We start from the raw sequence: 27,032 nt of genomic DNA, 5'->3' as shown, positions 1-27,032 counted from the left end.
GGAAAAAAATAGAGAAGGCAACGGACTTGATATTTTGAAGAAAAATGAATTTTTATTTGCAAAACATGTACATTGTGAAATAATACCATAAACGCAACAATATAATCATCGAACTCTTATGAGGTGGGTCGGAGGATCAAACAGGTAAAATAAAGTAACATTTTATTTATTCTTTTTTTTTCGTTTTTGGCGAAAAAGAAACATTTGACAGATAAAAGAATTGCTCACCGATTGACGTGATTGTCATGGTTGTTGATGGAAGAAAAGATTTGGATCGTCAAGGATTCCGTTTTTCTTTATAAGGCGCATGTTTTGGGCGGTGCTGAGAAAATTCCGCTTGATATCTGATTGTCGTTGTCGAAGAAGACGAGGTAGACAAATGCGCCCATTTGGGTTGGTTTTGTTTTGTTATTCTTTTTCCGAATCCGGAAAGATTTCAAGGCCAGATTGCATTGCGGATGAGTTTTTTTTTCTTCTTTATTTTCAAAGGGAGGAACGTCATTCTATTGTTCAATTCGCTGCATCGGAACGATGGAGGACGAGCAGTTCGACGTCACGAGGTATACGGCGCATCTGATCAATCACCTGGTCGTAGTCCAATTCGTCACAGTCGAGTCCGTTGACGGATAAGATACGATCACCTGCACGGAAACACAAGAGACGAAAAGTCATCCATCATTCAAGTGAATTGATTATTTTAATCAAAAAATTTATTTGAAAACAAGGCAGGGAATCGGTCGCCAGCGTAACGCATTGCTCTAACACATTAGGCACAGTGTGTGCGACCGATTAATTTTAGAAAGATGTCAGCTCTCAAAATTGACAGCGTGACTTCGCTGTCAACGTGATTTCGCATTTGCTTGTGGAACATCTTCAAGAATGTACCAGAATGCACTAGATAAAAAGGTAAAAGTCAATTTAAAAATCGAGCATAACACGAAGCTCTTCCTCGAAGTCTTATCTATTTTCATTTTGCACGAACGAAACAGGGCAACGCCCCGACTTTCAACAATGCAAAAGAAAAAAGAAACTAATTATGCGAGGGAAACTTGTTTTTCTCCTGCTAATGAACTGTTTATTTCATCGGAGAGATTTGCAAATAAAAAAATTCGAAATGTCGAAGAAAGATAGAGATATCTCGTGGTTCACGACTACAATGTAAAAGATTAAGGAACTGACAAAGTAGACAAAATGCGGGGGTTATCGGCGAACTGGAATGAGATTTTTTTTTTTTTTTTTTGCCTGAGAGAAGATTAGTCGTAGCTGCCATCTAGCGACAAGAAACAATACCTCATCGTTTTTTTTTTTTTTTTTTAATTACAGCGCCTTTGCGAGTTGACAGCAGAGACAACAGTTTAAGGATTGATCATTCTGGACCAACGAGCAATCTGCTGATCCTGTGGCTGCGAAATGGATTCGGATCGTGATACGATCTGCCTATCAGAATTCTGAGAATCCTGCTGAACTCTAGGACCAGGTTGGGACGTGGTGGCCACCAGTGCAGCCTCCGATTTTTGACGAGCCAATTGAGCATCGTCTTCGGTCAGCGTAATTTTGATCAGTTCCGCATTATCTGATGAATACATCGTATGAACAGCGCTGGATGACCTCAAATTGGGTGCTTTTTCTTCCGTGATGACAGGATGAAAACCAGTTTCATCAGCCGTGTAACTATGTAAACAGATTGGAATTTCGTTGTTGTTGAATGTCAGTCTTGGCGTTGGAAAAATCTTTTTCTTTTGAGAATTATGATATTACGTGACAGTGACAAGGACTCCGTCGGGGCGACTGTAACGATAGAATCCTTTGATCACTCCGTTACGTTGGACTTCACTGCGGGCGTGAGTCATGCCGACGAAACCATCTTGAATGTCATAGTTGAAAGCATAATCGCGCTAAAGAAGATAAACAAACGTCTCGTATATGTGCGCAGACTACAGTGAAAATAATAAAGAAATTTATGGTAATCGTGATTTACGGGTACAACCGGTTCCTCCTTGGGCGCGGCTCGCTCCTTCGAGTTTCGCGGCAAACTGCCAACAGGCTGCGCTAGTGATCGGGACACCATTGCCAGTAAAACAATAACCTACAACGTGTACACGACGGAGCCCAACGGATATTTTTTTTTTTTTAAAGGAAAAACTTAAAATAATCTGCATTTTTTTCGTTTCGACGTACCTTTAAAGAAACCATTTTTCTCAAAATGAATCGGCTGAAAAAATAAATCTGAACTTGTTCGGAAGCAGGGTGAATTCTGACTAAAACTAAACGAACGAGATCGTCTTATATAGCGGACGCGGGGGTGAAAGGTTTTTTTTTATTCTTCTTTCAAATTTATCGAATAAAAATGTTTGCTGGTGAAAGCAAGGTCAGACGGAAGCAGCCCCCCCCCCCACTTTTCTTAACAAATAACGCATTTTTGATAATCCGTACATCGCCCATAAAACGGACGCGATCGCATTCAACGAGCCAACTCATTTTAGAATTTTTCGCTGACTTAGCAATGCGACCCTTTCTTTTGCTTCGTCCAACGAAAAATAAGAAATGATAAAAGAAGGGACGAAACATTGTGTGATGACCTCGATAATGTGGAAGGCCGCAAAAGACGAGAGAAAGTGTCGAGCTGTCAATCATTTAATGACAGACATCTGCTCTTATCCCCCCCCCACCCACCTTTTGAAGGATTAGCGTAAAAGAGTTTTCTTAATTTTGCTTACCTGGTTTTAGTGATGTCTGGCGATGAGCGGCACCGTTGGGCGTCAGTCCCATAAGATAGATACCGCCGCGGACACCACGGGCAATCAAAATGCCCAGAGAGCCATCAGGATCCTTTGAAAATCTAACCATAAAAATGATTGAAAATGATTAATTTAAATTTAAAACAAAAAACAAAAATTCCCAGTTTCGTATGGTATACCTGACGGTGACTCCGGGTTGTTGAGGCGGTGATGGAAGATAAGGTAAACGATTAAATCGTTCCGACAATGATTGCGATATGCTCTCGTGGGCGTCAAAGACGAGCGATTCATCCTCCGATTTAACGCTGGTGTCTGGCGGAAAAAAAAAAGGGAACGGTAAATATAAATGAAATGAGCACGAGGAGTCACACCGTATCGGAATTTTACCGACAACGTACGCCCCAGAAGGATCGCCAGAAGCGATGCGTTCGCTAAAGCTGACCTCTTGAAGGCGCATTTTCTCACGGATGAGAGCGTCAGACGATATCTTGGTGCCCATCCGCACCAGAGTGCTTTTGCGAGGGCTCGTGGGGATGGTCGATTCGGAAAGCGAACTCAGCGTAGAGTATTGAGAGGATTCTGGTGACGTCACCGAAACGGGTTCCGGCGAAGGGACGTTCGATTTGACGTCAATCGGCCGGCTCGTGACATCTGGTTCGAGTCGCTTTTCGACACGCCCAAAAGGCACGTAGATACGGACGGCGTTTGACGGACGTGGAAGTGTCGAGCTCGACAATGTTTTGATGGGTTCCGTCGGCGTTTTGACAGGTTCGATAAAACTGGCGGGTCTGTTGTGACGCAGTTTCGGTAGCGTGGCGGATTCCGGTCTGATAAGCATTTTACGTTTTTTCAACGTCAGCGCCATCTTTTGGTGGGAAATCAACAAGTCGAACGTGTTTCGAATTCGAGACGTCCCGACGCACAGACGTCGTTTGCGGATGAGCGAACCCGTGCCGGATGTCAGCACGATGTGGTGTTTAGAGTGTGTCAGCGTCTTAATATCTTCCCAGTACAAGTTGACGTGTTTGCACGGTGTACCAAACGAAGTCGACGTGGCGTGAGGAACTAATTTGAGTCCTTCCAATCCCACGAGCAAGTTGAGCGGAGTGGTCCTCAATCCGTCATCCTACAAAGAAGAAACTCATTAAAATAGAGAGCTGTGCTTATCCTTAACGCAAAGATGACGCCAAACCTCGATGACGTGCACGTGGTGATATCCGTACGACTGCGTTTGCATAATCCGTTTGACGAAATTGCATTCAACCACTCGTCTTTCCAGCAGTTTAGGAATGCGCCCGTGTAGACGCTCCAGTGCCTGAGCAGCCAATTCACCACCCTTAACACTCTGCTGAGTTCCAGGACTCAGGTAATGATCAACGTGGAAGTAGGATCCTCCAACTCCGTGGATCTAATTGCCAGAAATGATTTAAAATTTCGAAAAATCATTTGAAAAAAAAAGGCACGATTATTTACTTTAGGATTGTATGTTCCAAATTCTATCGTCAATGCTAAAGCGGCTAAGCCCATTTCTTCCATGGGGTCCATAACCCATCGTTGCTCAAGCAGATCTTTGCGTAATTGGAGATAGAGCAGATGTTCGCTTTCCAGACTACTGCAATTGGAAAGAAATAAAAAAGAAATTGGTTAATATCGATTTTTAAATTGAAAACAGAATCCATTTGCAATTTACTGTAACGCGAAAACCGAGTGGACGTAAAAGCGGAAGCGGAAATAAACGTTAAAACTGGGATAGGGCAATTGCTTGTAATTGTCCGGCGCTAAACTGTACACCTTGTCATCATGTCTTGGGAAGATAAATTGGCCGCCTTTAATGGAAGATAGTCCGAAAAAAATGGCGTCGCTGGCTGCGATTCCAAAATGATCCATCACCATCTTGAAAAATTTGAAAAAAAAGGGATAGAATCATTTCCATATTTCAAATTAGTTAGTCGTTTTTAAAGTATTCCACCAGAAGGTGGGTCACCTGCAGAAGTTGATCGATTCTTGTTTTACCCGGGTCACACTCAACGTGTAATCGGCGTCCATCCAAATGCAAAATATTCACCGTCCTTTTCTGCGTATAACGGTAAAAATGAGGGTAGTGTTTTCTTTTCCTTTTTTTTTTTTTTATTTATTACACGGAAATAGCTAAAATTCAAAGCATATTTTAATAATAATAAAAAAAAAGGCATTAAGCTACACGCTTTTGGGCTGACGCATAACCGGATAGCATAATGACATGCACACGTATCCACATTTTTTCTTTTTTCTTTTGTCTTTCTTCTTATTGATGTCATTTAACTACCCCAACCTGCGCTACGTTGGATGCCAATTCGCAGTAAAAACGTGCTACGGACATCAGTTTAAAAACAACTTTTGTTTTGTTTTTATATGATAGAAATCATTTCTATTCTACATCTCGTGTCCTTTCGTGAAGGATGAACATTTCGGACTAAAAACTCGAATTGAATTCCAACATAAAAAAAAATTCGATTCCATTGCGATATGGAAACCTGTTTTTCTTCAACTGTTGGACGTCAAAAAAATAAATTTGCGTATCGCTATTTAGGAATTTTAAAAATGTTTTTTTTTTTTATATATAAAACAAAAACAAAACAAGAACTACCTTTTTCGGCTGATGTGGTAATATAAGCACGTAGGGAGGTAAGCTACTTTTGACGATAAATTCAGGGCCGCAGCAGGTAACGGGATAGGTTGAAGGTTCATCTTCTCGTTCTGGAGACATTTTCAGATCGCGAAAGGACTGGCTCTTGCGCGGCTGAAACGTTGCCGTCGGCAAGGAAGGCGTTGCGGACGGTTGGTCGTGAAGTCGATAAAGGCGGGACGGAGCGCGTTGAATGGCCGCATTGGCTGCCCAGGCCAAGTTCTTGAGCGCTCCAGTGGTTCCGCCATCTCCGGCGCTGCTACGTGACCGAGCCAAGCGGATGGGCCTCCTCCGACGAAAGATGCCGTAATTCTGTGCCTCTTGGGGCGTACCATGTCCGGTACTTGCTGATAATTCAAACGAAAACAAAACAATAAAAATAGACGTAAGGGTTCAATCGAGCTTCTTTTTCGTTTCCTTCCTTTTTTCATAAAAAAATTAAGGACTTAAAGAAAACCAGTCGAGTATGGAAATTTAACAACTTGATTGAACTCTCAGAGTTTAATCGACTTGTTCATTTTGTTTTGGCTTCTCTCTTCGTTTTGATGTGGCGGCTGTTAGAAACTAGAATACGCTGGTACCGTATAAATTCGTCTACAATGGATCAATAAAGTCCGTCGGATGAAACAACAACGTTGGCAAACACTCATTACAAAAAACTAAACTAAAACAAATGGAGTATACCCGACTGGTTGGCCATTGTTAAACGGTCCAAACTGTCTGTAGACGGATGGCGCGATAAATGTTCGGATGAAATGGCAGAGTCTTCCGTTGACGAATAGCCTCCACCGTGACTATGGCTGTCAGCGGCCCGCCCTTTCACCGTCCGCTGACAATGTTCCAGTTGTTTTATTATTATTATTTTTTTTTTTTTTTTTGAATAAAGAAATAAATAGCAATAAGGAAAAAAAACAAAACAAAATGTGTATAGGCAGAATTGTCGGTTTTTACCTTGGAAGCTTCACTGCCCAGCACTTCACTGTATAAAGCCGCAACGTAGCGGGCAGCAATGGCCGGCTGGATCCTGAGTTTGAGAATCTGTCAAAGCAGAATAATAGAAAATACATATTTACACGGTTAGTAGTATTTTCTTTTTCCTTGTTTTTCTTCTTTTTAAAAAGAAAAAAATAACAAAAAGAAAAAAGGAAATTCAGCAGCGAATGAGTGGGCACTGTTCACTGTTTCTTCGAATATGGAATCAGGATCCGGCGAGAAGGGCTGGATGCAATGATGGACGACCACATTCCGTTTGAATAAATGCATCCGAAATGTTTGTGAATCATCAAATTGTTTTTTTTTTTTTTTTTTTTTTCCTTTTCTTTTTTGGTAGGCCAAAAATAACCGGTTAAATCTATCGAACCCGAGCTCAGCTGGAGACTTGTGATGAGATGGGATCACTCGATCACGCTACGCCCGGATGGAAACTGACATCAGGGAGCCATACTTTTTTGGCCCGAGTTGTGCGACACAACTAAAACAACCGGAATCAAATGTATATATCAAAAAGAGAAAGAGAAGAGGAAAGAAATCAAAGCTTCAAAAGCTCCAATCATCGAAAGGGAAGTCCTACGCTAGTTGGAGCGGATAATCGAAAAATGTTATCGAAATCAAGCAGGCACTTGTGGCACCAAAAGCCCGTCCCATCCGGAACTCGATTGTTTGTTATAGCAGATCTCTTCTTCGACTTTTTTTTTTTTTTCAGGAATTTTCATTAGACATTTTCTCCACAGCTTTCCCCTCCTTTTTCTTTTCGTGACTGACGTCATGCGAAAACAATGGAGAAATTTTTAACCTCTTTTTATTTCATTTTTAATAGTTAAAAGATATTCTTGTCTTTCTCTCACGATCTTTTGAGTTGTTTTGTTTCGTTCATTTTTGTTTCTTTCCGAATGAAAATTTAAAACCGCATTTGACAAAACGCGGAGACCTTGCCAGTTCGTCGAGTCAACTGGGGTCAAACTTCCCGAAAAGATTGTTGTTTGTTACGTTTCGTGGAGTGTACGGTACACCCGGTTTTTTTTTCTTTTCTTTTTTTCTTTGTGTCTCTGTTACTTCGTGAGAAATGTAACCATCCCATTTCGCTGAACTCGGTCAGTCACTTTTCTACCCGCATCTCTGTGTGCGTACAATTGCGTAGTCGTCAACCAACAAATTTTTTTAAGGTAACGATTGGTGGGGGACCCTTTAAAGGGTCGCACAAACCGGATGGAACTCGTTTGTACAAAGAAAAAAACTAATGGCCGTTTTTCTTCTTTTTGCTGTCGACTGTACAATTTCTCATCGTCTTTTACAGCGCGAACAAAGGAAAAATACATTTCAGAATGATACATCGGTAGCTTACGTAACAAGAGATATTGCAATAAGCCGATCGGGGCATAGTTCGGGGACCATCGATTAAAAGCCTAAGATTTGTAGATGTGGCCGACATCTATATGCCCCCCCCCCCCCTGCGCCTGTTCCACCCGTAAAGAAGAACAACTTCTACCATCTATTTAATGATCTCGTCAATCAACAAACATTGGCGACGCGCAGTTCAATCGATTCACGTTGGCCATCCACTCGTCTCCATTAGACGGACTTTGATTAACATCGATCGGCAGAGTGCTCTGCCCTCGATACGACGGGATAGAATTTTGGCTCTACTACGCTCTTCTTATCAAGAAGACATACCAAGAACACCTCGTCTTATTTAATCTTGTTAACGTTTGTTTTTGGAGGGGGGGGATAGTTGAACTCGGCCAAAAGTTTGGCGTTTTTCTTTTTCAATCGACGTCGTTTGAAGAAAGTCCAATCAGGTTTTGTTTCTCTCGGTAGGATCGTGACATTGTCGAACGTCGAATGGCTCCCTGTCATAGTGCGACCGTAGAAAAATCACCGTTGCGGAATGCTGTACCCGGTCTTCCAGTTTTTATTGTTCCATTTAGTCGATTGAAAAAGTTTTCAAACTTTTTTTTTTTTTTCCTCGTGATTTTTCTTCTTGAACAAGTTGTTACTATGGCCCCAAAAATTTCAGTGCCCCTCTCTTTCTCTCTCTCTACTTCGTTGTTTTTACGACCTTTTCAAGGAAGAATCGACTGTGTCAATCTCTCGGGCAGGGCAAAAGAAAACAAATGGATGTAACAACAAGGGACCGTGTGTGTGTGTGTGTTTGGCTATTTGCGAGAATAAAAGAATAAATTGAATTGCCTTTGATGCGTATACTTTACTTGAATTGCGCGATCAGCTGAAACGGGACGGATGGTGGGATCAGCTAAATTTTGCAGCACCGTCCGCGCGCCCTTTCCGAATCCAACGCTGGCGCCGGCCAACAATCGAGCCAGTTGGCTAACGTTCCATCGTTTCTATGTAAAAAAAGAATAATAAAAAAGAAAGTTGTAAAGCTTCGAAATCTCTCCACTATACAAGCAATCATTCGTTGATAGGATTCGATAAAGTGAGACGCCTTAAAACCCGGCAAAAAAAAAAAAAAATAATAATAATAAATAAATAAATGGTACGTCAAGGCCGCTTTTTAAATATTTCAAAACTGCTGGACTTGAGGGGTCGTAGCAAACGATTTTCCCGCATCTAAACATACTGCGTTTTGTTGTTGTTTTTGTTCTTATCAACCCATCGTTCAAATATTGAAGGGTAGACAAGAAAACGAGGCAATCAAGCAGGCGCAGCAAGGATTCTTTTTTTCTTTTTTGGCTATCCTTTATTTTGTTTTGTTTTTTAAATATAATATTTATTTATTCCGTTAGTTTTGGCTTTTTTTATCGCCGTCCCACCAGAAAGCGTGCAGCGACGAAAAGGGCCAGCTTATCGGTAGACCAACAACCCGCGTTGCCCTTTTGTTTTTTTTTGTTCTTTAACCCACGAAAGAGAGAGAGAGACCATGTTTTCTATTTTCTACGTGTTCGTAAATACAATCAAAATGGCCGCATTCTGACGGACGCGCGCAAAAAAAAAAAAAAAAAAAAAAAACCAAGTCAATTTCCCAACTCCCTTTTTTTTTCTTCTCTTCTTCTTACAAAAAACACGACCGTAACAAAAGTTTTTGGGTGTAACTAAAGTGCACTAAGCTCTAGCAGCAAATGTTTCTGGTTGAACGAGCCGCTGGGAATCCATGACAACGATATACCATCCCGCCCCGCGCACTAGACGACGCTTGTCTTTCGAATTCGACGAGCGCTCGCCTCGCTTTCCATCTTGATCCTTTTGATATTCAAATTTGGCTTTATGAAAAACGATGGAGTTTTTTTTTTTTTTTTTTTTAAACTATAATTACTAACGAATTTCCCGTTTTGGCTTCAACGATTCTCGACTAAGGCAGGTCGTGAGACCCAAAAAAAAAAAAAAAAAAAAAAAAAAAGGGAGCCTTTACATCTTCATGCATTATTCAAGATTTTTTTAGATGTCGGACACAATATCGAGAAATGAGTAGCAGCGCAGATAAATCAGATCGATAACGGGTGGGTCATGAATATCGATCCGGTTTGGCTCACGACAAAAAGGGCGAGAAAAGGGAGGATGGGATAAATCTCGGGAATTAAAAAAAAAAAAAACGAAAAATTTAAACGAAAAAAAAAAAAAAAATGCGACTCACTTGGGCAACGTCGTTGTGAAGTTGAACCTGTCCAGAAGCTTCTAATAGGATGTGCTTAAGACGAAGTTCTCCTTCCGGCGATCGTGAATCTGTTTCACAAAAATGATTCATTTTGGTTAAAAAAAAAAAAAAAAAACGACTGCCCCAAAGGGGAGGCGGGAAATTTGAATGAAAAATAAAGTAAGAGAGGAAACCTTTAAGTTGGTACGATGCTAATTGCCGCAGCAGCTGCAATAAGATGGCCTCAGCTTCGGTGACGTGAAGAAGCGAACCTCTGATGTCCAACACCTCCTCGGCCGACACCAGCATTATCTCCGCCAGCTTTTTCTTTTCTTTTATTTTGTGTTTTCTTAGAATCGAAAAAAATAAACAAATCATTAAGAAAAAAAAAATGCGCTACCCAGAATGAACTCAGTTGACAAGTAAGAACCAAACGGTTCGTTTTCGAGAGAAACCCGTACGATGGAACCGAAGTCGTCCCATCCATTATTGCAACTTCTACGTATTTCTTTTAAGATCCATTGCAACGCGATAAATGACGGCAGGATGTCGCGAATAAATTGAGGTAAACCGGTTTTTGTGTTTTTTTGTTTTAACGATATTTTAGTTATTCCGTGTTATTTAATCTTCGTCATCTATATACATTTTGGTACACTCTTCAATCATCATATTTCGTTAAGAAAAAAAAAAAGAAATGTTTTTTTATTCCCTTTTTTTTTGCGGGATGCATGAAAAAGGAGATGCGGGCCAACGGACTTCAAATCATGCACAACCAACAGTATAACATTGGCAAAAATCCATTTTGCATGTAGAAAAAAAAGAATAAAGACGAATAAAATTTGGGAAGAGATATAGGGAAAAAAACGAGGAAGCAAAAGAAGTAAGTCGATGTGTGTGCGCCGTCACATTTTATTTTTTTTCCCTCTTCGTCTTGAGCTGCTCGCCTTTTTTTTTCTCCTTGGCGGACTTAATGGAGTATTGACTCTTGTGTGTGAGTTTCTAAGTTTTTTTGTTTGTTTGTTTTTCAGAGCTGGACGGCCCCGACAGACGACTCATTTACGGTCGAGTTGCGATTAGTCTGGTAGTAACGGCAACGAGCAGGAGGTCGTTCAAAGACAGCACAGCTGACGGTGACAATCAGGAGGCCGACAATCACCAACACCAAGAGCAAGTCAAAAGTCAACAGCGAATTCATTTTTGTTTCTTTTTTGTTTTCACACTAATTGGACGTTGCTATCGTCGGGAAGAGAAACAACTTTCGACGGGCGAAAACGGCCGTAGGCTCCGCAAAACAGAGCTACCAACAGGAGCAAAAGCAGGAAAACGTGATCGAAGATGATCAACATCGTCGGCATTTTGGCTTCGAACTCATCGGCTCGCACTCGTAACGGGCTAGATGTTGAACAACAAACAATTCAAAGATGGGCAAAAAAAAAATAAAATAAAATAAACAAATAAAACGGGGCGAGAAAAACCACCCTAAAAATCTATCACGGATGGAAGAGGCAAAGAGAGAAATGTAAAAAAGAAAAACTTGGCGGATGTGAATGTTGAGATGCAATGCCCGTCTAGCGCTCCTCGCTCTTTACTATGACTACCGCTCTTTCCGGCCCGAAAGACATCCGCGCACGCGCATTACCGATCGCAACTCGAAAAATCGAACTTGCACAGGACCGGAAGAAAAAAAAATCCTTTGAAATTGAACGAAAAAAAAAAAAAAAAAATTCGTATTGCACATTTCTGTGTGTTTGGCAATTGAGCGACCTAGAATAGTAAAAACGACATCATCTAATAAATATCAAAGAAAACGAAACATTCCGCCTTTAAACGCTCGTTTACGCTACGATAAACACGGGGCCCCTAGGATCGTTTTACACCCGAAACGATGACGGAAAGGGAATTTTGCCGCTTCGCTGAACCATTTTTGGCAGCTCATCTTGATGACGAATCGTTGGCTTCCGATGGCAAAGAAAAGGAAGGGCTGCAAACGGACAAGTAACAAGAGAAAAAAAGGACTTAAAGTTGTCCGTCTTCTCTATAAGGTTCTCGACTGATCAATAGGTGGTCCGCGTATTTCATCGCAAGTTTTGGCAAAACCCAGCGACGGGAAACAGGACCTCGAATTCGATCACGTGATGCGTTAACAGTTGAAAACAAGAAAACATTTGATACGAGTTTTTTTTTTTATCCGATCCCTTTCGATAGGAAAACGTGACGACGTCAAGCGTTAAGCTCAACACGAATATCGATTAGTTAGCAAATTAAATTAGAGAAAAGCTAGCGACCAAACGATGACGAAACGAAGCCTTTGCTGCTAGAACAACACGGAAGGGAACAGTAGATAATCCAACTTAAAAAAAAAAAATAGTTCGCTTTCCTATGGCTGCTGTTTGAAGAAACGAAAAGCTATAAATCGTAGTAGGTGGAGTTGAAAGACACGTTAGTTTTGCTCAATAAGGAACGGGTACGAGTACGACATTTGTGATGGGCAACCGAAGAGACGCGCTGAAGCATAGCAAGGCCGTTAGTAGTAGCACAGAAAGTAACAGCGTCAAAGGCAAAGAAGAGGAAAAGGCGGCCGAAACCGACAAGCCCGAAGGTACTGAATTTGCATACCAGTTAATGAATTAGTTAGTCATAAATTTTCCAAAAAGAAAAAAGAAAACTTAATTTTTTTCAATTGCATTTTCGTGATCAAACAGGGGGCTTAACTGCATGGCTGGCGAGCAGTGAAGGTAATTGGCAAAACCAGCGTAAAAAAAAGGCGATAAACTATTTGCAACGTGTATAGCGCTCGTTTGTTTTTGAAGACCGACCTTTTTTTTAATTGGAAATAGGTGTAGGCTGGATGCAATTTTTCGTCGTAACGAACGCAATCATCCTACTGTTGACCACCGGTTTGCCAAGGATTTGGGAATCGATCGACTTCTTCAAATCCTACTCGTCTTCCGACTGAAACAAAAAACCCATTTGCAACGCAGTTCACATCACGAATCCAAGCCGTAAGTCACATCCATCTTTCAAGACGATCTATTGCGCACTACTTTTTACAAAAAACGAGAGCTTGTTGCAATGACAGGGGTCCGGCCGATGAAGAAAAAAGGAGGATGGCAGAATCGTCTTTGTGGATCAAAGTGACGGTGGTAGTGGTCATTTTGGCTTACTTTTCCATTAAAATCATGCGCTACTTGGACGATTGGTACCGGCAGCAATTTACCCGTTATTTGCAAACTGAGCAGAAAAGGAATCCTCATCTTCTCGACTCGTGATCATCCAACCCATTTTCTTTCTTTCTTTCTTTCTTTTTTTTTTTCGTTTTGTAACACACACCCTATAACACTAATTTGAATATATGCGAGAAATCTGTGCTTGTTCACTGGCAAAGCGTAACGTCTTGTGGTAGGTGCATTTGTTTTCGGTTAAAAACAAAAGAAAAATTTGTTGTGTAATTACGACCAGGTAAGCCATTTTTTTTGGGGGGGAGGGCGTCCTATTATCAAAGCAATACTTTTATCTCTTTGACGCTTCGTACATTTCTCACTCGTTGAACAAATACAATGCAGTGACTAGCCTTGATTTGAGCATTGTGGTTTGACGCGCCATTTTTTTTTTATTTTGGGGATTCTATTCGATTGTTACACAAAGCCAACGAACTATACAACAGCTGAGAGCGTTCGATAATTTATCGCCTTTAAGTCGAGTACAAAATGCTGAACATCTCCCCCCCTCCCCCCCTTATTTAGAAAAACGTTGGGAAAAAACCTTGACTGTGTTGACAATTCGTGAGTACTACCAGCAGAGGGTAGCAAACACGCGACAACCTTAAAATGTTTATCTCTGTTTTTGTTGACTAAAAAAACACGATTTTTTAAAAGACAAGGAAAAGAAAATAGATTTACAAAATCAAACCAAAATTCCCCCGAATTTCGTTCGAAAAAGGTTATTTTACATGAACATTAGGACGGGAAAAGAACAAATCGAGTTTTCGTTCTAAATAAATGTGGCGCCATTGCATCTAAGCACAATGATGGGCACATGATAATGCCGATAATGATTACATGACACACACACGCACTAAAAGAACTCAAGTGTTGTCTTTCTCGTGACAACACTCGAAATGTCTAATGATTTACAAAGAAAAACGAGAATCCGTTACGGCTTTAAAGATTTACGTAGAGAGGAAATCTCTCATACGTTATGTCATTGACTTTAGAGGGAAGGATTATAAAGGCAATGAAAAATAAATTAGAAAAGGTGCGGCATTCTAAAAAAACTGCCATGCCCAAATCTGGAGACGAAAGAAAAAAAAAATCTGTGATAAGGGAATAAGTGGCTGCTGCTGCACAGACTCTCCCTCTTGACCCACTATTTAGTTTTTTTTTTCATATTTCTTAACCAAGGCCTCACAGAGAGTTACGCGTGCGCGAGAAAGAGAGAGAGAGTGGAAATTGTTACAACGGCTGGCTGAAATTCGTAAATTGAGATGGAAGTAAACGTCTTCAAAAACTGTTCGAGTGGAAGAAATATTCCCCAAGTTGGCCGCGAGCCGTTTGGAACGAGAAGGGGGGAAAGTCCACGTGACCAAAAAAGGAGTCGTACCACGTTCTTTTCTTCCCGACATTTTTTTTTTTTTTGTTAAATGCTGAAGAAAAAAAGAGGGGAAAAAAAATGCATATTATTTAATTCGTTCTTACCGGTAAAACAAGTCTGGCAGACGATGCTGATGGTAGAGAACTCGGTGGATGAATATGAGATGGGAGGAGACGAAAAAACGAGATATATCAAGGTGACCAACTTTACGACCAGAACAAGTATTGGCAATAGGCACTCGGACGTTAGAGTTTAAGAAAAATTTGGGATCCAAAACAGGTTGTCAACCTGAACCTGGAATAGTCACGCCGCCCTCTCGAGTCAAACGCCCAACGGGCTATTAACCCCTGATGCACTCGCTGCTACTCTGCTTCACTTTCAAAACAATCTAATAAAGACATCAGGCTGGTTAGTTGCTGTCGTGTGTCTGACGCGTGTAGAACAACTAACTGCACTGAACAGCGATCACCTTTTCATTCGCACGCACGAGAAACACTTGTCGAATTTGAAAGTGCACTGAAGTTTCAGAACACTTGTTCACTACTTGGCTTGGCCTCTGTCTTCATTTAAAAACGGTCCGTTGGTTCGTAGCAGTCGCCTGTGAATGCTGTGAAGTTGAGAAAAGCTGCATAGCTTCTGGCTGCCATCTGTGGCGGTATCGGTAAACTGTGTGTCTGGCTTTCAACCTGTTGAACGACGACATTCGAGTGGCTCCACAAGCAAAAGAACGATTGACGTATTTTGCCTTGTGAGAGACGAGTGAATTCTCTCTGGCAGCCTCTGTATGTATGGGTTTTTCATGCCTTTACTCGCTTAACATATTTAGGGTTATGCACGTGTACCAAAATAGAATGATTTGAATTGAAAACAAATAATGGTTTTTTTCCTCACAGCTAAACCTCAACTTACATAAGGTGTTCAGTTTTGCTGTGGATATATTTGGACAATCAACATGAACAGAGGAGAGCAAGAATTTTCTTTACGTTGGAACAACCATGAAAGTAACCTTTGCTTGGTTTTGGAATCCATGCTCAAAAGAGGAGCACTGGTAGATGTCACACTGTCCTGTGAGGGCAAGTCATTCCGTGTCCACCGTGCCATTCTCTCTGCATGCAGTCCCTACTTTGAGGAACTTTTCATAGAAACAGTTCACTCTCATCCAATTGTCATCCTCAGGGATGTTAAAGCAGAAGAGCTTCAAGCTTTAATTGATGTAATGATTCATTTTTCAACAAGCCATTCTGTTGAATTATCGATTTCTATTGCTTATCAGTACATGTACACTGGCCAAGTCACTGTGAGCCAAAGTAAGCTTCCTGGGTTCTTGAAAACTGCACAGAGCTTGAAAGTCAGAGGTCTTGCTAATGCTGAGCAATACCAAGAAGAATTTGCAGTAAATCCTGATAGTTGCATTCCTCCACGCAAGCGCAGGAGGAATTTCTCTGCTGATGTCAGTCAACCCTCTTTCACAGTGAACTCTAAAGAACAAAACCATTCCTTTGAGGAGCCAACAGATTTATCCCTTCCAAAGTTTGAACCAGAGGTTTCTTTCCAACCCGTCATCCAAGCAGTTTCCTACTCTGCCATAGATCCCACCAATATCAAGCAACCCAACAAAATTTACCTGAAACCCAAAGAGGCCTTAATTTCCCCACCTTCATCTGAAATGAGTGATGCTTCTGACAAATCACATCATGAACAAGTAAGGCGACAAAGTGCTAATTTTCGCATGACCACTTCTTTTATAGCAAATGCGCAATTTTTTGTAGGAAAATTCGCCAAGGGTGCCATCCACTCCCGATGATTTCCGCGCAAATTTCAGGCACGAAAACAGGATGTTTGCAGAAAAAAATAACGAACCCGGTACCTCTTCTCATAGTTATAGTGACGACGAAGATGGAGAGCAAAGCTTTCAAGATTCAGAAAGTAAGTTTGATGGTTTTCCCTCGTTAGACGCAAAATTCTAACTTTAAATGATCTTCAGTAGGCGCACCGATGGTGCGAAGTGGCATTTGCAATGTGTGTGGCTGTTTCCGTTCGGATTTGCGACAACACATGGAAAGTCATAGCGGGCAAAGTTTTCAGGTAAAGGTATCCCTCGTATTTACGTTGAAATAAGTCGACTAGAATATACTTGTTTATGCAGTGTCATTTGTGCGGTCGTGCTTATCCTCGTCGAAAAACGTTAAACCAACATATTAAACGGTCGCATCAAGTTTATGCCAGGGCAGCACAATCTACCGAAGCTGTTATAGAAGCCCGCTCATCTATGACCAGCCATGGAGAACATATTTGATCTCTTTGTTAACCTGTCAAGAAGGAGCATTCCGATATCTTGCTTTATTGCTTTTACAACATTCAACCAAAGTTCTCGTTAGAGACGCACTTCTCAAATTTCAAACCACTTTAGTAGTGGTTGTATAAGTAGTTTGAGTACCTGATATCTAGATTTTGGACTCGTTGTAGTTCGTGCAACTTGAAATTGACTTTTGTTGGTTAGAACACGAAGGCAATGAACGATACTTGGTGTTTTCTGTTTGTTTGGTTGTTGTGTTTTGCCTGTTCCTCATGTTCTCTAGCAGTTGCGGAGTAAATGAACTATATAGTACGGTGGTCTGCTTTCCGAGTGTAATGGTCGTGTATTTCCACGGGGTGTTAAAAACAATCATATATGTAAACGCATTTTATTAAATGAATAAACTAAACAAGAATTTCAAATTCAAAACAACTGTTACCTCGTTTCCCTATACACGAATCACAACTATGTATTACACACTGGGCATACTGAATGTTGAATGCGTTGCTCTGCTAGATTTTTTATTCATAATAGAACATCATAAAACTTAGTAAATTGTTAATAAAAACGAAAAGCTATCAAATACTGAATCGGTTTCTCGAGCTTCTTGGCAAAATGCCACCGGAAAAATTCTGTAACTAGTTTTTAAGTTAACGTCAATCATTAATGTTGAGATATTAAGACCAAAAACGTAGCACAACTGGAAAGAGGTTTGAACACTTAAGCCGTCCCTAAAATGGGCAATAAATAGGAAGCCAGATAAAAGCAGAAATATTAAAAATCCAATAGGGCAGGTTTGGTTTGTTTGGCGCATTTTATAGAGGATTCTATTAGCTTAATGAATCCGGTATCTTTGGGTTTTTCGAGACCACGCATCATTCTGTTCTTCATTACTGCAACGAATTCCCTGTTACTCAGTTGCCCATCCTCTATAAATAGTAAAAGTTGATTAAGCTAGGCAAGATTTTAAAAAATACAGGTTACAACTTGGATACGTACGATTTTCGTCGAATATAGTAAAAACCACTTCAACAACGTGATCAGCAAGTTCGACATGTGCCACCGTACGTGCCACATGCTTTAACGTACCTGTAGTTTAAAAAAAAAATACAGGAAAATGTTGATTATAATTTTAAAACTTGCTTTACAAGACGTGCGAATAAAAATAACATGGCAGAAACGAAACTAGCTGTCCATAAAGAAAAACATTACCAAGTGTTGTATCAATCAAACGGAATGTTATAGTCTCAAACAAATAAACTTGACATTTTAACGGTAACCGTGTGCAACTGTATCAGGAAAGCTAGAAATCAGGTTGAACAACGATTTCGCTCGCACTTCCCGGTTGGACTCAACCAAAAAGGTTTGACTAAAACAAAATCAATTGGTACTGGAAACGAATAATTCAGGTGAACTAGAAGGTGAACGGCCGTACTGACCCTTAGTCAGTGTTTCATAGTACTAACATGTCGCAATCCAAACGTTAAAAAATGAGACCGGTTTAATAAGTGACACGTTTCAGTTTTTCTACGAAATTTAAAGAGTTCTCTTCTGACACCAGTCTCACGCAGTTATCAAGCTAGAAATCTAACTACAGCACCGAAAAGGAAGTAGGTATTACTCGGTTCGATTGATGCCCCAGCGATGTGATAGAAGGTTAACTGTAACGAGAATTGCGAAAACCGGCAAACGAAAAAGTAAAAAAAAAATAATATATTAAATTAATGTCGTACGTTTGACATACTCCCGTATGTGTTATATTATTAGTTTAACAATAAGAAAATATGAAGCTTACCGCCGTGTCAACATCATTAATACTGTTCAGAAAATGGAAAAAGTCTAAATAATCTTTCAGGCTGATTCCGATGCTCTTTTCACCTTGATACCTGACCCAAAAAAAAATATAAATGATTTTTCTATGCCAAACGTATGAGCCAAGCAAATAAATGCGATACTATTGTACACTAAGGAAGGAAAAATGAAACAAAGAACACATTGGCCTACCCTTTACGAACACGTTTTATCATGCGGGTCTTCCTCTTGTCTGGATACCCAGCGTAAGCCAGGAGCATTTCCGCGAAATCGGCTTCAGATAGCTTTGCGTCGTCGCTTAAGCCTTTGCGACGGAACTAGTATGTTGTCTTATTAGTTTAATGATTCAGGGTTTTAAAATTCGTTGAATTGTACAACTTACTTCAAGAGTTAAGATTTCCTCTTTTAACTGCTTTTGAAACTCGAGAAATTTGTCGATCGTTAACTTTTGGTCACGATTCGGTCCGAAAAAATAGGTACTGAGGGCAGAATTCACACCCTATTTAAGAGATTTAAAATTCTGCTCCATCCAGAGAATTAACATTGTGTTACCTTATAGCTGTTTCCCGTAGTATCCCTATGTCTTGACCCATGAGTCGTATTCTGTCGCAAAAGGGTGGCCACCTGATCAAACTCTTCGGCATCAACGTCCCCGTCGCCATTGAAGTCGAACATACGGAAAGCAACTTCGAAATGCCGACTGGAAGCTATTTGGCAAAAATTTCAGTTTTTGACTCGAAATTGTAAACTTGAAATGATTTCCAATTTACTTGATAAAAGAGTCAGGAGAAATATGTAATCGGAAAAAGAAATCAGTCCCGAACTGCCGAGTTTTAAGAAGACGCTATCCTCCCGTAGACCAAGCTCACCAATTAACTGCTCAGTCATTGTCTATATACAGGAAAATTATTTAATGTTACTTTAAGAAACAACTTAAGAATCCATGCATGCACACAAGCAAATCTATAAATAAACCAATAAATAAAAAAGGTAAAATGGAAATTAAAAAGTTTGATACAAAGCATTTCGCACCTGTGTCATGATCTGCAGTTAACGCAATCGCCATTTTCATTTCATCATCAGGCATTCACGCAGATAGGAAGAAAGATATTAGTACGATAAATTAAATAGATGGGTTACAGTTGATAATTGTTAGGCATTCATTTGTTATACTTTTGTTTTCAAATATATGCTTAATACTTACTTTAGGATCATAACGTCGAAATTGGTCTAGCCCAAGACCTTTGAGCAAATAAAGCATTGAGTGTTTGTCATCCAACTGGAATTGTTACAGTAAAATTTTACTAATATTCAGTACCATCTGGTTGTTTCATCCCCGGAGTAATCGATCTTAAAAAATCATCTGGAGTCATGTAAATTTCTGTTTCCCCATGCGATTGTACAACTTGAAGGCTGGCAAAGTATCGAAAAACTTTGTCCCTTGATGAAGAAGAATACTTTAAATACATTTTTTCAAGAGATACAAAATTAAAGGTCGAAGAATTGGAATATCTAGGATCCATTTGTACATTTAGAAAAAAAAAATAAAATACAACTGTGCATAAATTGTTACTGCCTCACCTACTGTTGCATCGGTTAAAAATGGCAAAAATAACTTGAAACCACAGAAAGGAAAAAAAAAAAGCCGTCCAAATCTACAACGCTGAGCGGAACATTGAACCCAACTGACAACCCCCGATACGGGATCAGCAATTATAGGCTAGCTAATTAAAATAGTCATGCAAAGCTATGTAATAACCTGAATAATTATATTGGTATGCCAAATACTGCATACAGTATACTTGAAAGGAAATTATTACATCAAGCTGAAGAAATTATCTAGGAAAAAATATATACAGAGTATTATTAAATAATTAGTTAACTAATGTGAGAAAAAGGTGGTTGGCAACTGCCATCAACACCCCCATTTATATAAATTTTTTAAATTTTAACTTACGGGGTTGAATAATGGCGAATTCGGTTTTCATACTCGATGATTTTTCTTTCTCTGAAGCCAATTTTTGATTTCTTTGAAGATTTTACAACACTATCATTTTGATCTTCAGCTTCTGTGTGCTCAGCATCCTGATCTGTTTCATTTAGAGAAGCAGCATCAACCCTTGGAGGCTTGATGGAATCCTTGATTTTTTCAAATAGCCTGTATGTTAAATAAGATTATTATTAACATTTTGCAAATTAAAGATTTGTATCTAATATAACTACAATCTTACATAATTGGAACATCCCAGAAAAGTGCCAAAAACATTCCACAGCCAACAATGCCAAACCAAATTCCACTAAACTTTGATGTAGGTGTTGGACGATGACCAAAATCTTTGTATTGAAGTCGTCGAATTTGTTGAAAGGGTATGCCTTCAGCGCGATGTTTGCTTCCATCCCTTTCAAGCAGTGGTAATAACCCACATATTTCCCTTTGTTTTGTATTACTTAGAATATATATGCTTTTATGGCAACTATATGTTTTGAGGAATTCCCTTTTGCTCAGGTGTAACAATAGGAGACTCATGTCAATGCCTTTTTAATGATAATTTAGTCGTTTATTTTTTAGTTTTATGTTGGCAATTGTACCGACGACAAATGAAGCAAAAAGTCGGAACCCAGCACTAACACTGATTTCGTTTTTTCCTTTTTAGCAGACGGATCCTTCGTTTTCATCATAATGTTTACCACCATTAGGTGGCCTTAACGTTTAACTAGTTAACCGCTGTTTATCAGTTAAACAATCAAGCTATAAAAAAAATTTCCAACGCTAAATTTGCAGTTTATAAGAATCGAATTGTAAAGTGAAACTATTCGCTTATTGTCTAACTCTTTCCATTAGGACAATGAGTAATGTTTCCAATCATAATCTTGCACTTTGTGTCATTTCCCGCGCAGTTTTCTGTGGGTAACTAATTGGTAACATCAAGTCTCCGGCAAAGAACGGGCTGAGTACAACAATAAGCTAGCCTGGGTAAAATAATCCTTAACCAACAACTCTCGTATTTGTTGACCTATCATCACAAATTTGTCGTTACCGGAATTTCAAACCTAATAGTATATAATGTACATATTTTAAAATGCACCGGGATTACTGGATAGGACCGTTTCAGTAAGTCTTTCCGATCATTATTAAAGCAACATGCTTGCCATTCAGGGGCAAATCATTTTGTAAAAATATTAGAATAATATGCAAATACGAAAAGATAAAACTATCTAAATGATAGTCCTGATAGTACAAATTTCGCCTTCTAGGTGGCACTTTGTGTTACAACCGCTCTTGATGTCTGATAAAAAGAACTGTGATCATAAAAATTATCAGCGCCTGGTTTTTACCTAATTTCAGCTACTCTTTTGAAGTTATGACAATTATTTTTATGCGTATACTTACAAGCTGTCACGAAGACACATGTTTACCATTTGGATTACCGATACACTAATAAGACGCTGTCGTGCAACACGAGTCGTTGGCGTCTGTCGTCAGACTGCAGTACGCGCCACGGATTTCTGAAATACAAACTATATGGTGAATGCAGTAGTATGTGAATAAAAGGTATAGCTTAAAGTAATTTGAAAACTAGTTTCTTCAGTTTCACTTGACAAGCAGCTTAGTTGACCACAACAGCATTAAAAGTGATTTGCAAAAATGTCGAAACACAACAAAACTTATGGAAAACGAGGAGTATCTGCCCCTGTAGCAAGTATTCAATTTGACAAGATTATTGCAGACAGTAATAAAAGGCCCACTGCCTCAAAGTCAGCTGGAGTTGTGGGCAAATGGGGCACAACATCTTTCACATCATTGAGAAGCAGTCAAGTAAATGGCAGTAAAGCTGGTAAGAATTTACAGGAACTTGTGCTGTACCATTGTTTAATAATCTGATTCTATAGGTAAAAGAGGGATGAGTCCTATAAAATGCATACCAGTAGAATATGGATTGGCAAGTCACACATCAACAGCTTTAAACACTGGACTGGATGCCTTTAATTTTGAAACTGGTGTGAATACTACTACGAATTGTACAGCTCAACCAAAACCGAGAAAATTTTTTAAATCGCGGGCAGTGGAAGATGTTACGAAAAATCCTTCAAATGTACAAAATTCGTCTCAATCATCAAACTGTATTGACTATCCATCAAACCACGGTGAAATCCTTGGTAATACCAATTTCTACCCAGCATCGTCCGGTGGAGTGGGTTATCTCTCCCCTACGTATACATCACCGACATCAAAAATTACGACAAAACGAGGAAGAGGGCGGCCGAAAGGGGCTCGCGTATCAAGCCCACGTGGATCTGCAGCTGTGACAAGTTATAAACCCAATCCTGGAAGGGGAGTAGCGCCACGCGGAAGACGCCGAGTCAAAAACAACCGTTCTGTACGAGGGCAACAATCTAGTGGTCGTGGCAAACGAAAGCGGGCTAAGTGGGAAGGTGAATCAGAGTCCGAAGAAGAAGAAGTAGAAGAGGAAGAAGATGCTGCAAATTCAGAACTGGAAGAACCTTTGACCTTAGTCAGAGAAGCCGACCTCGAAGAAGAAGAAGAAATTCAAGAGGAAGAAAAAATGGAAAGAAATAATGGTGTTGAAAATTTGAACGACAGTAAAGAAGAATGTAAGCCGCCAATCAAGCTTCGTATAATCCGTCGGAATGACACGAATGCTTTTGTAAGCAAAGTAGGAACCGAAGCCGATAAGGTAACGAGCGAGATTGCTACTCCTCCTGTCATAGAAATGCCCAAAGAAGAAGTTTCTCTACCAGTGGAATGCCCCGAGAAAGTTTTTAATGTTCCAGTAGAAGAAAAAATGGCAATCTCTCCGGAAGTACCTACAAAGCGAGAAAGTCCAGAGCATTGTCCATCTATTGAAGTAAGTACATCGCCTTCCGATAGTTAAAGTTTCTTCAGAAAATATCCAGTGATACATTAATATGTTTTGAAAGGAGGAAGAGACTTTTCAGAAGCCAGTCATTCCAGAGGATGTCATAACGGTGCACAAGGAAGAGATAGCTAGCATAGACGCGTCTGTAGTTCCTCCGCCAGCTGTTCAACATCATCAAAGGAAGTCGAGTATTTTCAAAAGTCGAGGCATCTCGACACAACCTCCAGTGGACAAAAATTCGTTAGTTAAAGGTGAATCTTCAGTTGCTGCCAAAGGCAAGAAAGGTCTTGCCCTTTATCGTCACACTTGGCATGAGGATGACGCACGCAAAGCAGCGTCTGCCGAATCTGACGGTGTATCAGCCGCTGCTGCTCTGTCATCGTCAGCAGGATTGTCCCCAGAAGAGCAACAACGTCCTCACTCCTCACCTTGGGACGAGTTAGGTGATGAGCCAGAGGGACCACCTCCTAAACTTGCTCGTTTAGGTGCATTGTCTTCGAATTCTCTTTCCTCAGTGCCCCAGAAGCTTGCCCATTCCTCAGAACTCGATGGCGAAGAACTCTCAGAGACCAATAGTAGCTTGCGCTGCCCCCGCAAAGTCAAAGATTATTATACGGTGGTGCGTAACGTAAAAAAAGCACATCAGATACAAGAATCTGGGGAGTTTCAAGAATTCAATGATGATGTTGACTACATTCTTGATGCGCTTCAAGATCGAAATCCTACAGCCACAAGGTGTGTAAAGCTAATTACGTATCCATTGCTCCATTATACTTACGTTCGATGTTGCCCTGTTGTTTCTACAGGTGTCTTTCTGCCATGAGCCTAGCTTCAAAGTGCATGGAACCTGCCTTCCGAATGCATCTTCGGGCACATTCTACAGTAGCAAAATTTTTCAAAGCGCTCAAGGATGCACCTTCTAAAGCCGTAAGTGTTGAAAGTCACCTTAATCTAAGAAATAATCCTGACTGGCCTGTCATTCCATTCACAGAGTGTTGCACTATGCACGTCCTGTATCATGTTTGTTCTTACTCAAGATCGACTAAACATGGATTTGGACCGCGATAGCCTAGAACTTATGCTTAATCTTCTCGAAATCGATGCTGGTAAGATAATTGATTATGGTTTGAACATATCTTAAATCTCGTCATGCTATATCGTGTTTTGAAATTGTTGCAGGTCAGGTCGACCCGTTGGAAGGCAAAGAACTAGAAAAAAATAAACTTAAAGTACGTGAATTATGCGAAGAAATGGTTCGTAAGGGCCACGCTCCGCATTTGCAGCTTGATCACATAACGGCTGCCCAGCTAGCTATGGAAACACTCTTAAGCCTGACTTCGAAAAAAGCTGGTGAATGGTTCAAAGAAGAGCTGCGTGTTCTAGGCGGTCTCGATCACATTATCCAAACCGTGACCGTTTGCACAGCTGTCCTCACCTCCCCATCCGATGGAATTTCAAATTGGGAATGGGATAAATGTCGGCTTGATGCCCTTAAGAAAGTCGATCGATGCCTGAGGGTTTTAGAAAATGTAAGTTATTTTTTTCGAATTTGTTCATTGTTCAACATCAAAGATACGTTCACACGTTAAATCTTCTCTCTCCTCCAATCCAAATGGTAGGTGACATTCCAGAATGAGGAAAATCAGAATTACTTAATGGAGTTCTCCAACGGACGTCTGGTCGATGGAACTCTAAGTCTACTAATGCTTCTTTGTAGAGAAGTTGCAGTGTTCTGGCCAGCAGGAAATAATGTTTCATTGGGTAATCTCCTGAGCGAAACTCTTTCCAATCTAATGAAGGTGGTGATGAATCTCACTCACGATAGCAACGATGACTGTAAGTTACTTTGGTATCTCAATGGCGTTTATGTTTCTAAATCGTCATGTTGTTCTTTGATTCCCCATAGCTGTTGGCAGTAAGGTTTACGGAAATAAATCCCTTACGTGGAATACGACTTTTGTATGCCTTCTTCAGACATCACTATGTCTACCCGAAGATAAATCTTTTGATGTTATGACTCTGGTATAGTGGATGATTTTTATCACAACATTAGCATCAACGTCAAAATTATATCTATTTGCATTTCCAAGGATCTACTTGAACTTGATTTTTTCTCTCTCTCTTATCAGGCATTAGGAATATTGATCAACTTGGTTGAGCGCTCCTCAAGTAACCGCGATCGACTGATGACAGTCACGGTTCCAGCCAATAGCGAAGATGAAGTTGGCAACAAAAACGTAGCCATAAGGGCTTTGATTGACTTGTTCGTCAGAAAAGAAGACAGTGCTCGTTTAGAAGAAGCGCGAACTGACGAGATTTTGGATGGTAAACCTGATCAAACTGATGCTGGTACAGCTAAATCTACCTCTACTGGTTAGTGAACGGAGTAGGTTTTAAAAACAATGTTTATTTGCTTCTATTTACAGGTGCAAGTGAACCTGCATCAAATAATACCGGAAAAACCCAAGAAGACGCTATGGAAGAAACAGTTAAGAAATGTAAGTCGTTTTCCCGAAACTCCCTTATATAATTATCAGTGTGATTTAAACTTACGTATTTTCTTCTTTTCAGTATTGCATAAGGCTGGTCGGCACATGGAAGACAGTATGGTCGCAGCATATGTTGCACTATTGTTGGGATATGTTGTCATGAAGAATACGGTATTCAATTGTCTTGTTTGTTTTTTTTTATTGTTCGCATTTTAGATTAACGTTGCTAATATTTCTGCTTATTGTCGATAAAGGAATATGAAAATCAAGTCAAAGAACTACTTCCAGAAAAGAAGTTTACACAAATGATCGTCGTTTTGAAAAAGTTTTACGAGTTTCTTAAATTAACTGCAAATGTGAGTAGATTTATTGAATTTTCTTTCTATTATGCTGTTTTTCAAAATCGTTAATTTCTTTTATGGCTCAATGCAACAGGCTGTTACGAGTACCAGAGGATTGAAAAACACTCAAATGGTCATCAAATTTATGGAAACAAGTGACAAAGTTCAAACTGCCGGCAATTTTAGGTGAAGAAATAATTGCAACACGTTTCACTTGATGAAGTCATCAAATTTTATGAACTGATGAAACTCCTACATTTGGAGATCAATGACATCCTTTATTGTCGTTCCAATTTGGTATTCATCAATTGAACTGTGTTAAATCGTTTTCGGGTATGGCGATGTAATGCCATTATCGTTTCGTACAGCGATTTCAAATTGCGTCTTATTTAATGTAAATTGCACTGATCTTCTCAGTTTCCTTTCGTGTAATAATACATTAGTTTTGTATTTGAATTTTGCATGCTTGATTTTTACAGGTACGAACTAGTGTGCCCTTGAGCTGCGTTCTTTTTTTTAGGCTAGGCTATTCAACGTCAATACTCAACAGTTTAAAGATTAATTTAGTCCCTCCTTCTCGAGGCGGGTCATCTCCCCACCTGAAACTCATCGGCAAAGGCAAGCAGACGTCTT

General features: G+C 40.0%; 5 protein-coding genes and 1 long non-coding RNA gene across 11 annotated transcripts; 3 read left to right on the top strand and 3 right to left on the bottom strand.

Annotated features, from left to right (window-relative positions):
• Window positions 1-56: 56 nt before the first annotated feature.
• Window positions 57-14,992, bottom strand: LOC130696007 (tyrosine-protein phosphatase non-receptor type 13-like). The gene is made up of 15 exons (XM_057519071.2): window positions 14,686-14,992; window positions 10,186-10,340; window positions 9,992-10,080; window positions 8,610-8,744; window positions 6,355-6,441; window positions 6,088-6,232; window positions 5,365-5,750; window positions 4,723-4,812; window positions 4,429-4,631; window positions 4,212-4,350; window positions 3,931-4,146; window positions 3,126-3,864; window positions 2,918-3,050; window positions 2,718-2,839; window positions 57-641 (listed from the first exon to the last, which is right to left on the bottom strand). The coding sequence occupies exons 2-15, from the start codon at window positions 10,298-10,300 to the stop codon at window positions 511-513; spliced, it is 2,730 nt and encodes a 909-aa protein (XP_057375054.1). The 5' UTR covers window positions 10,301-10,340; window positions 14,686-14,992; the 3' UTR covers window positions 57-510.
• Window positions 1,049-2,272, bottom strand: LOC130696019 (uncharacterized). The gene is made up of 4 exons (XM_057519085.2): window positions 2,179-2,272; window positions 1,979-2,086; window positions 1,759-1,895; window positions 1,049-1,671 (listed from the first exon to the last, which is right to left on the bottom strand). The coding sequence occupies exons 1-4, from the start codon at window positions 2,191-2,193 to the stop codon at window positions 1,356-1,358; spliced, it is 576 nt and encodes a 191-aa protein (XP_057375068.1). The 5' UTR covers window positions 2,194-2,272; the 3' UTR covers window positions 1,049-1,355.
• Window positions 12,424-13,567, top strand: LOC130696023 (uncharacterized). Its single transcript, XR_009002532.1, has 4 exons — window positions 12,424-12,590; window positions 12,694-12,726; window positions 12,829-12,993; window positions 13,071-13,567. It is a non-coding gene; the product is annotated as an uncharacterized LOC130696023 (long non-coding RNA).
• A 197-nt stretch (window positions 14,993-15,189) lies between the features above and the next one.
• LOC130696017 (zinc finger and BTB domain-containing protein 8A-like) lies at window positions 15,190-17,309 on the top strand. Of its 2 annotated transcripts, none has more exons than XM_059495227.1 (6): window positions 15,190-15,363; window positions 15,475-15,794; window positions 15,855-16,283; window positions 16,351-16,507; window positions 16,569-16,666; window positions 16,728-17,309. In XM_059495227.1, exons 2-6 carry the CDS (start codon window positions 15,534-15,536, stop codon window positions 16,875-16,877), a joined length of 1,095 nt encoding a protein of 364 aa, XP_059351210.1. In that variant the 5' UTR covers window positions 15,190-15,363; window positions 15,475-15,533; the 3' UTR covers window positions 16,878-17,309. The 2 variants fall into 2 exon arrangements, with proteins under 2 accessions (XP_059351210.1, XP_057375066.1); XM_057519083.2 differs by having other exon boundaries at window positions 16,566-16,666.
• LOC130696011 (calcium uptake protein 1 homolog, mitochondrial-like) lies at window positions 17,196-21,346 on the bottom strand. The gene is made up of 12 exons (XM_057519077.2): window positions 20,921-21,346; window positions 20,647-20,847; window positions 20,008-20,129; window positions 19,894-19,931; window positions 19,460-19,580; window positions 19,242-19,396; window positions 19,072-19,188; window positions 18,882-19,006; window positions 18,673-18,763; window positions 18,499-18,538; window positions 17,877-17,966; window positions 17,196-17,806 (listed from the first exon to the last, which is right to left on the bottom strand). Exons 1-12 carry the CDS (start codon window positions 21,214-21,216, stop codon window positions 17,652-17,654), a joined length of 1,551 nt encoding a protein of 516 aa, XP_057375060.1. The 5' UTR covers window positions 21,217-21,346; the 3' UTR covers window positions 17,196-17,651.
• Window positions 21,347-21,956: 610 nt separating this feature from the next.
• On the top strand, window positions 21,957-26,855 carry LOC130696003 (protein wings apart-like). Of its 5 annotated transcripts, none has more exons than XM_059495216.1 (14): window positions 21,957-22,215; window positions 22,297-22,525; window positions 22,581-23,557; window positions 23,631-24,304; window positions 24,376-24,496; window positions 24,561-24,675; window positions 24,749-25,098; window positions 25,189-25,405; window positions 25,476-25,591; window positions 25,699-25,942; window positions 25,996-26,067; window positions 26,141-26,229; window positions 26,313-26,414; window positions 26,494-26,855. In XM_059495216.1, exons 2-14 carry the CDS (start codon window positions 22,336-22,338, stop codon window positions 26,587-26,589), a joined length of 3,363 nt encoding a protein of 1,120 aa, XP_059351199.1. In that variant the 5' UTR covers window positions 21,957-22,215; window positions 22,297-22,335; the 3' UTR covers window positions 26,590-26,855. The 5 variants fall into 5 exon arrangements, with proteins under 5 accessions (XP_059351199.1, XP_059351200.1, XP_059351198.1 ...); XM_059495217.1 differs by having other exon boundaries at window positions 22,271-22,525; XM_059495215.1 differs by having other exon boundaries at window positions 21,957-22,227.
• Window positions 26,856-27,032: the final 177 nt, after the last annotated feature.

This window comes from Daphnia carinata, chromosome 5 (genome assembly GCF_022539665.2).
Source record: "Daphnia carinata strain CSIRO-1 chromosome 5, CSIRO_AGI_Dcar_HiC_V3, whole genome shotgun sequence".
NCBI lineage: Eukaryota > Metazoa > Arthropoda > Branchiopoda > Diplostraca > Daphniidae > Daphnia > Daphnia carinata.
This window is presented reverse-complemented; position numbering and strand designations above follow the sequence as displayed.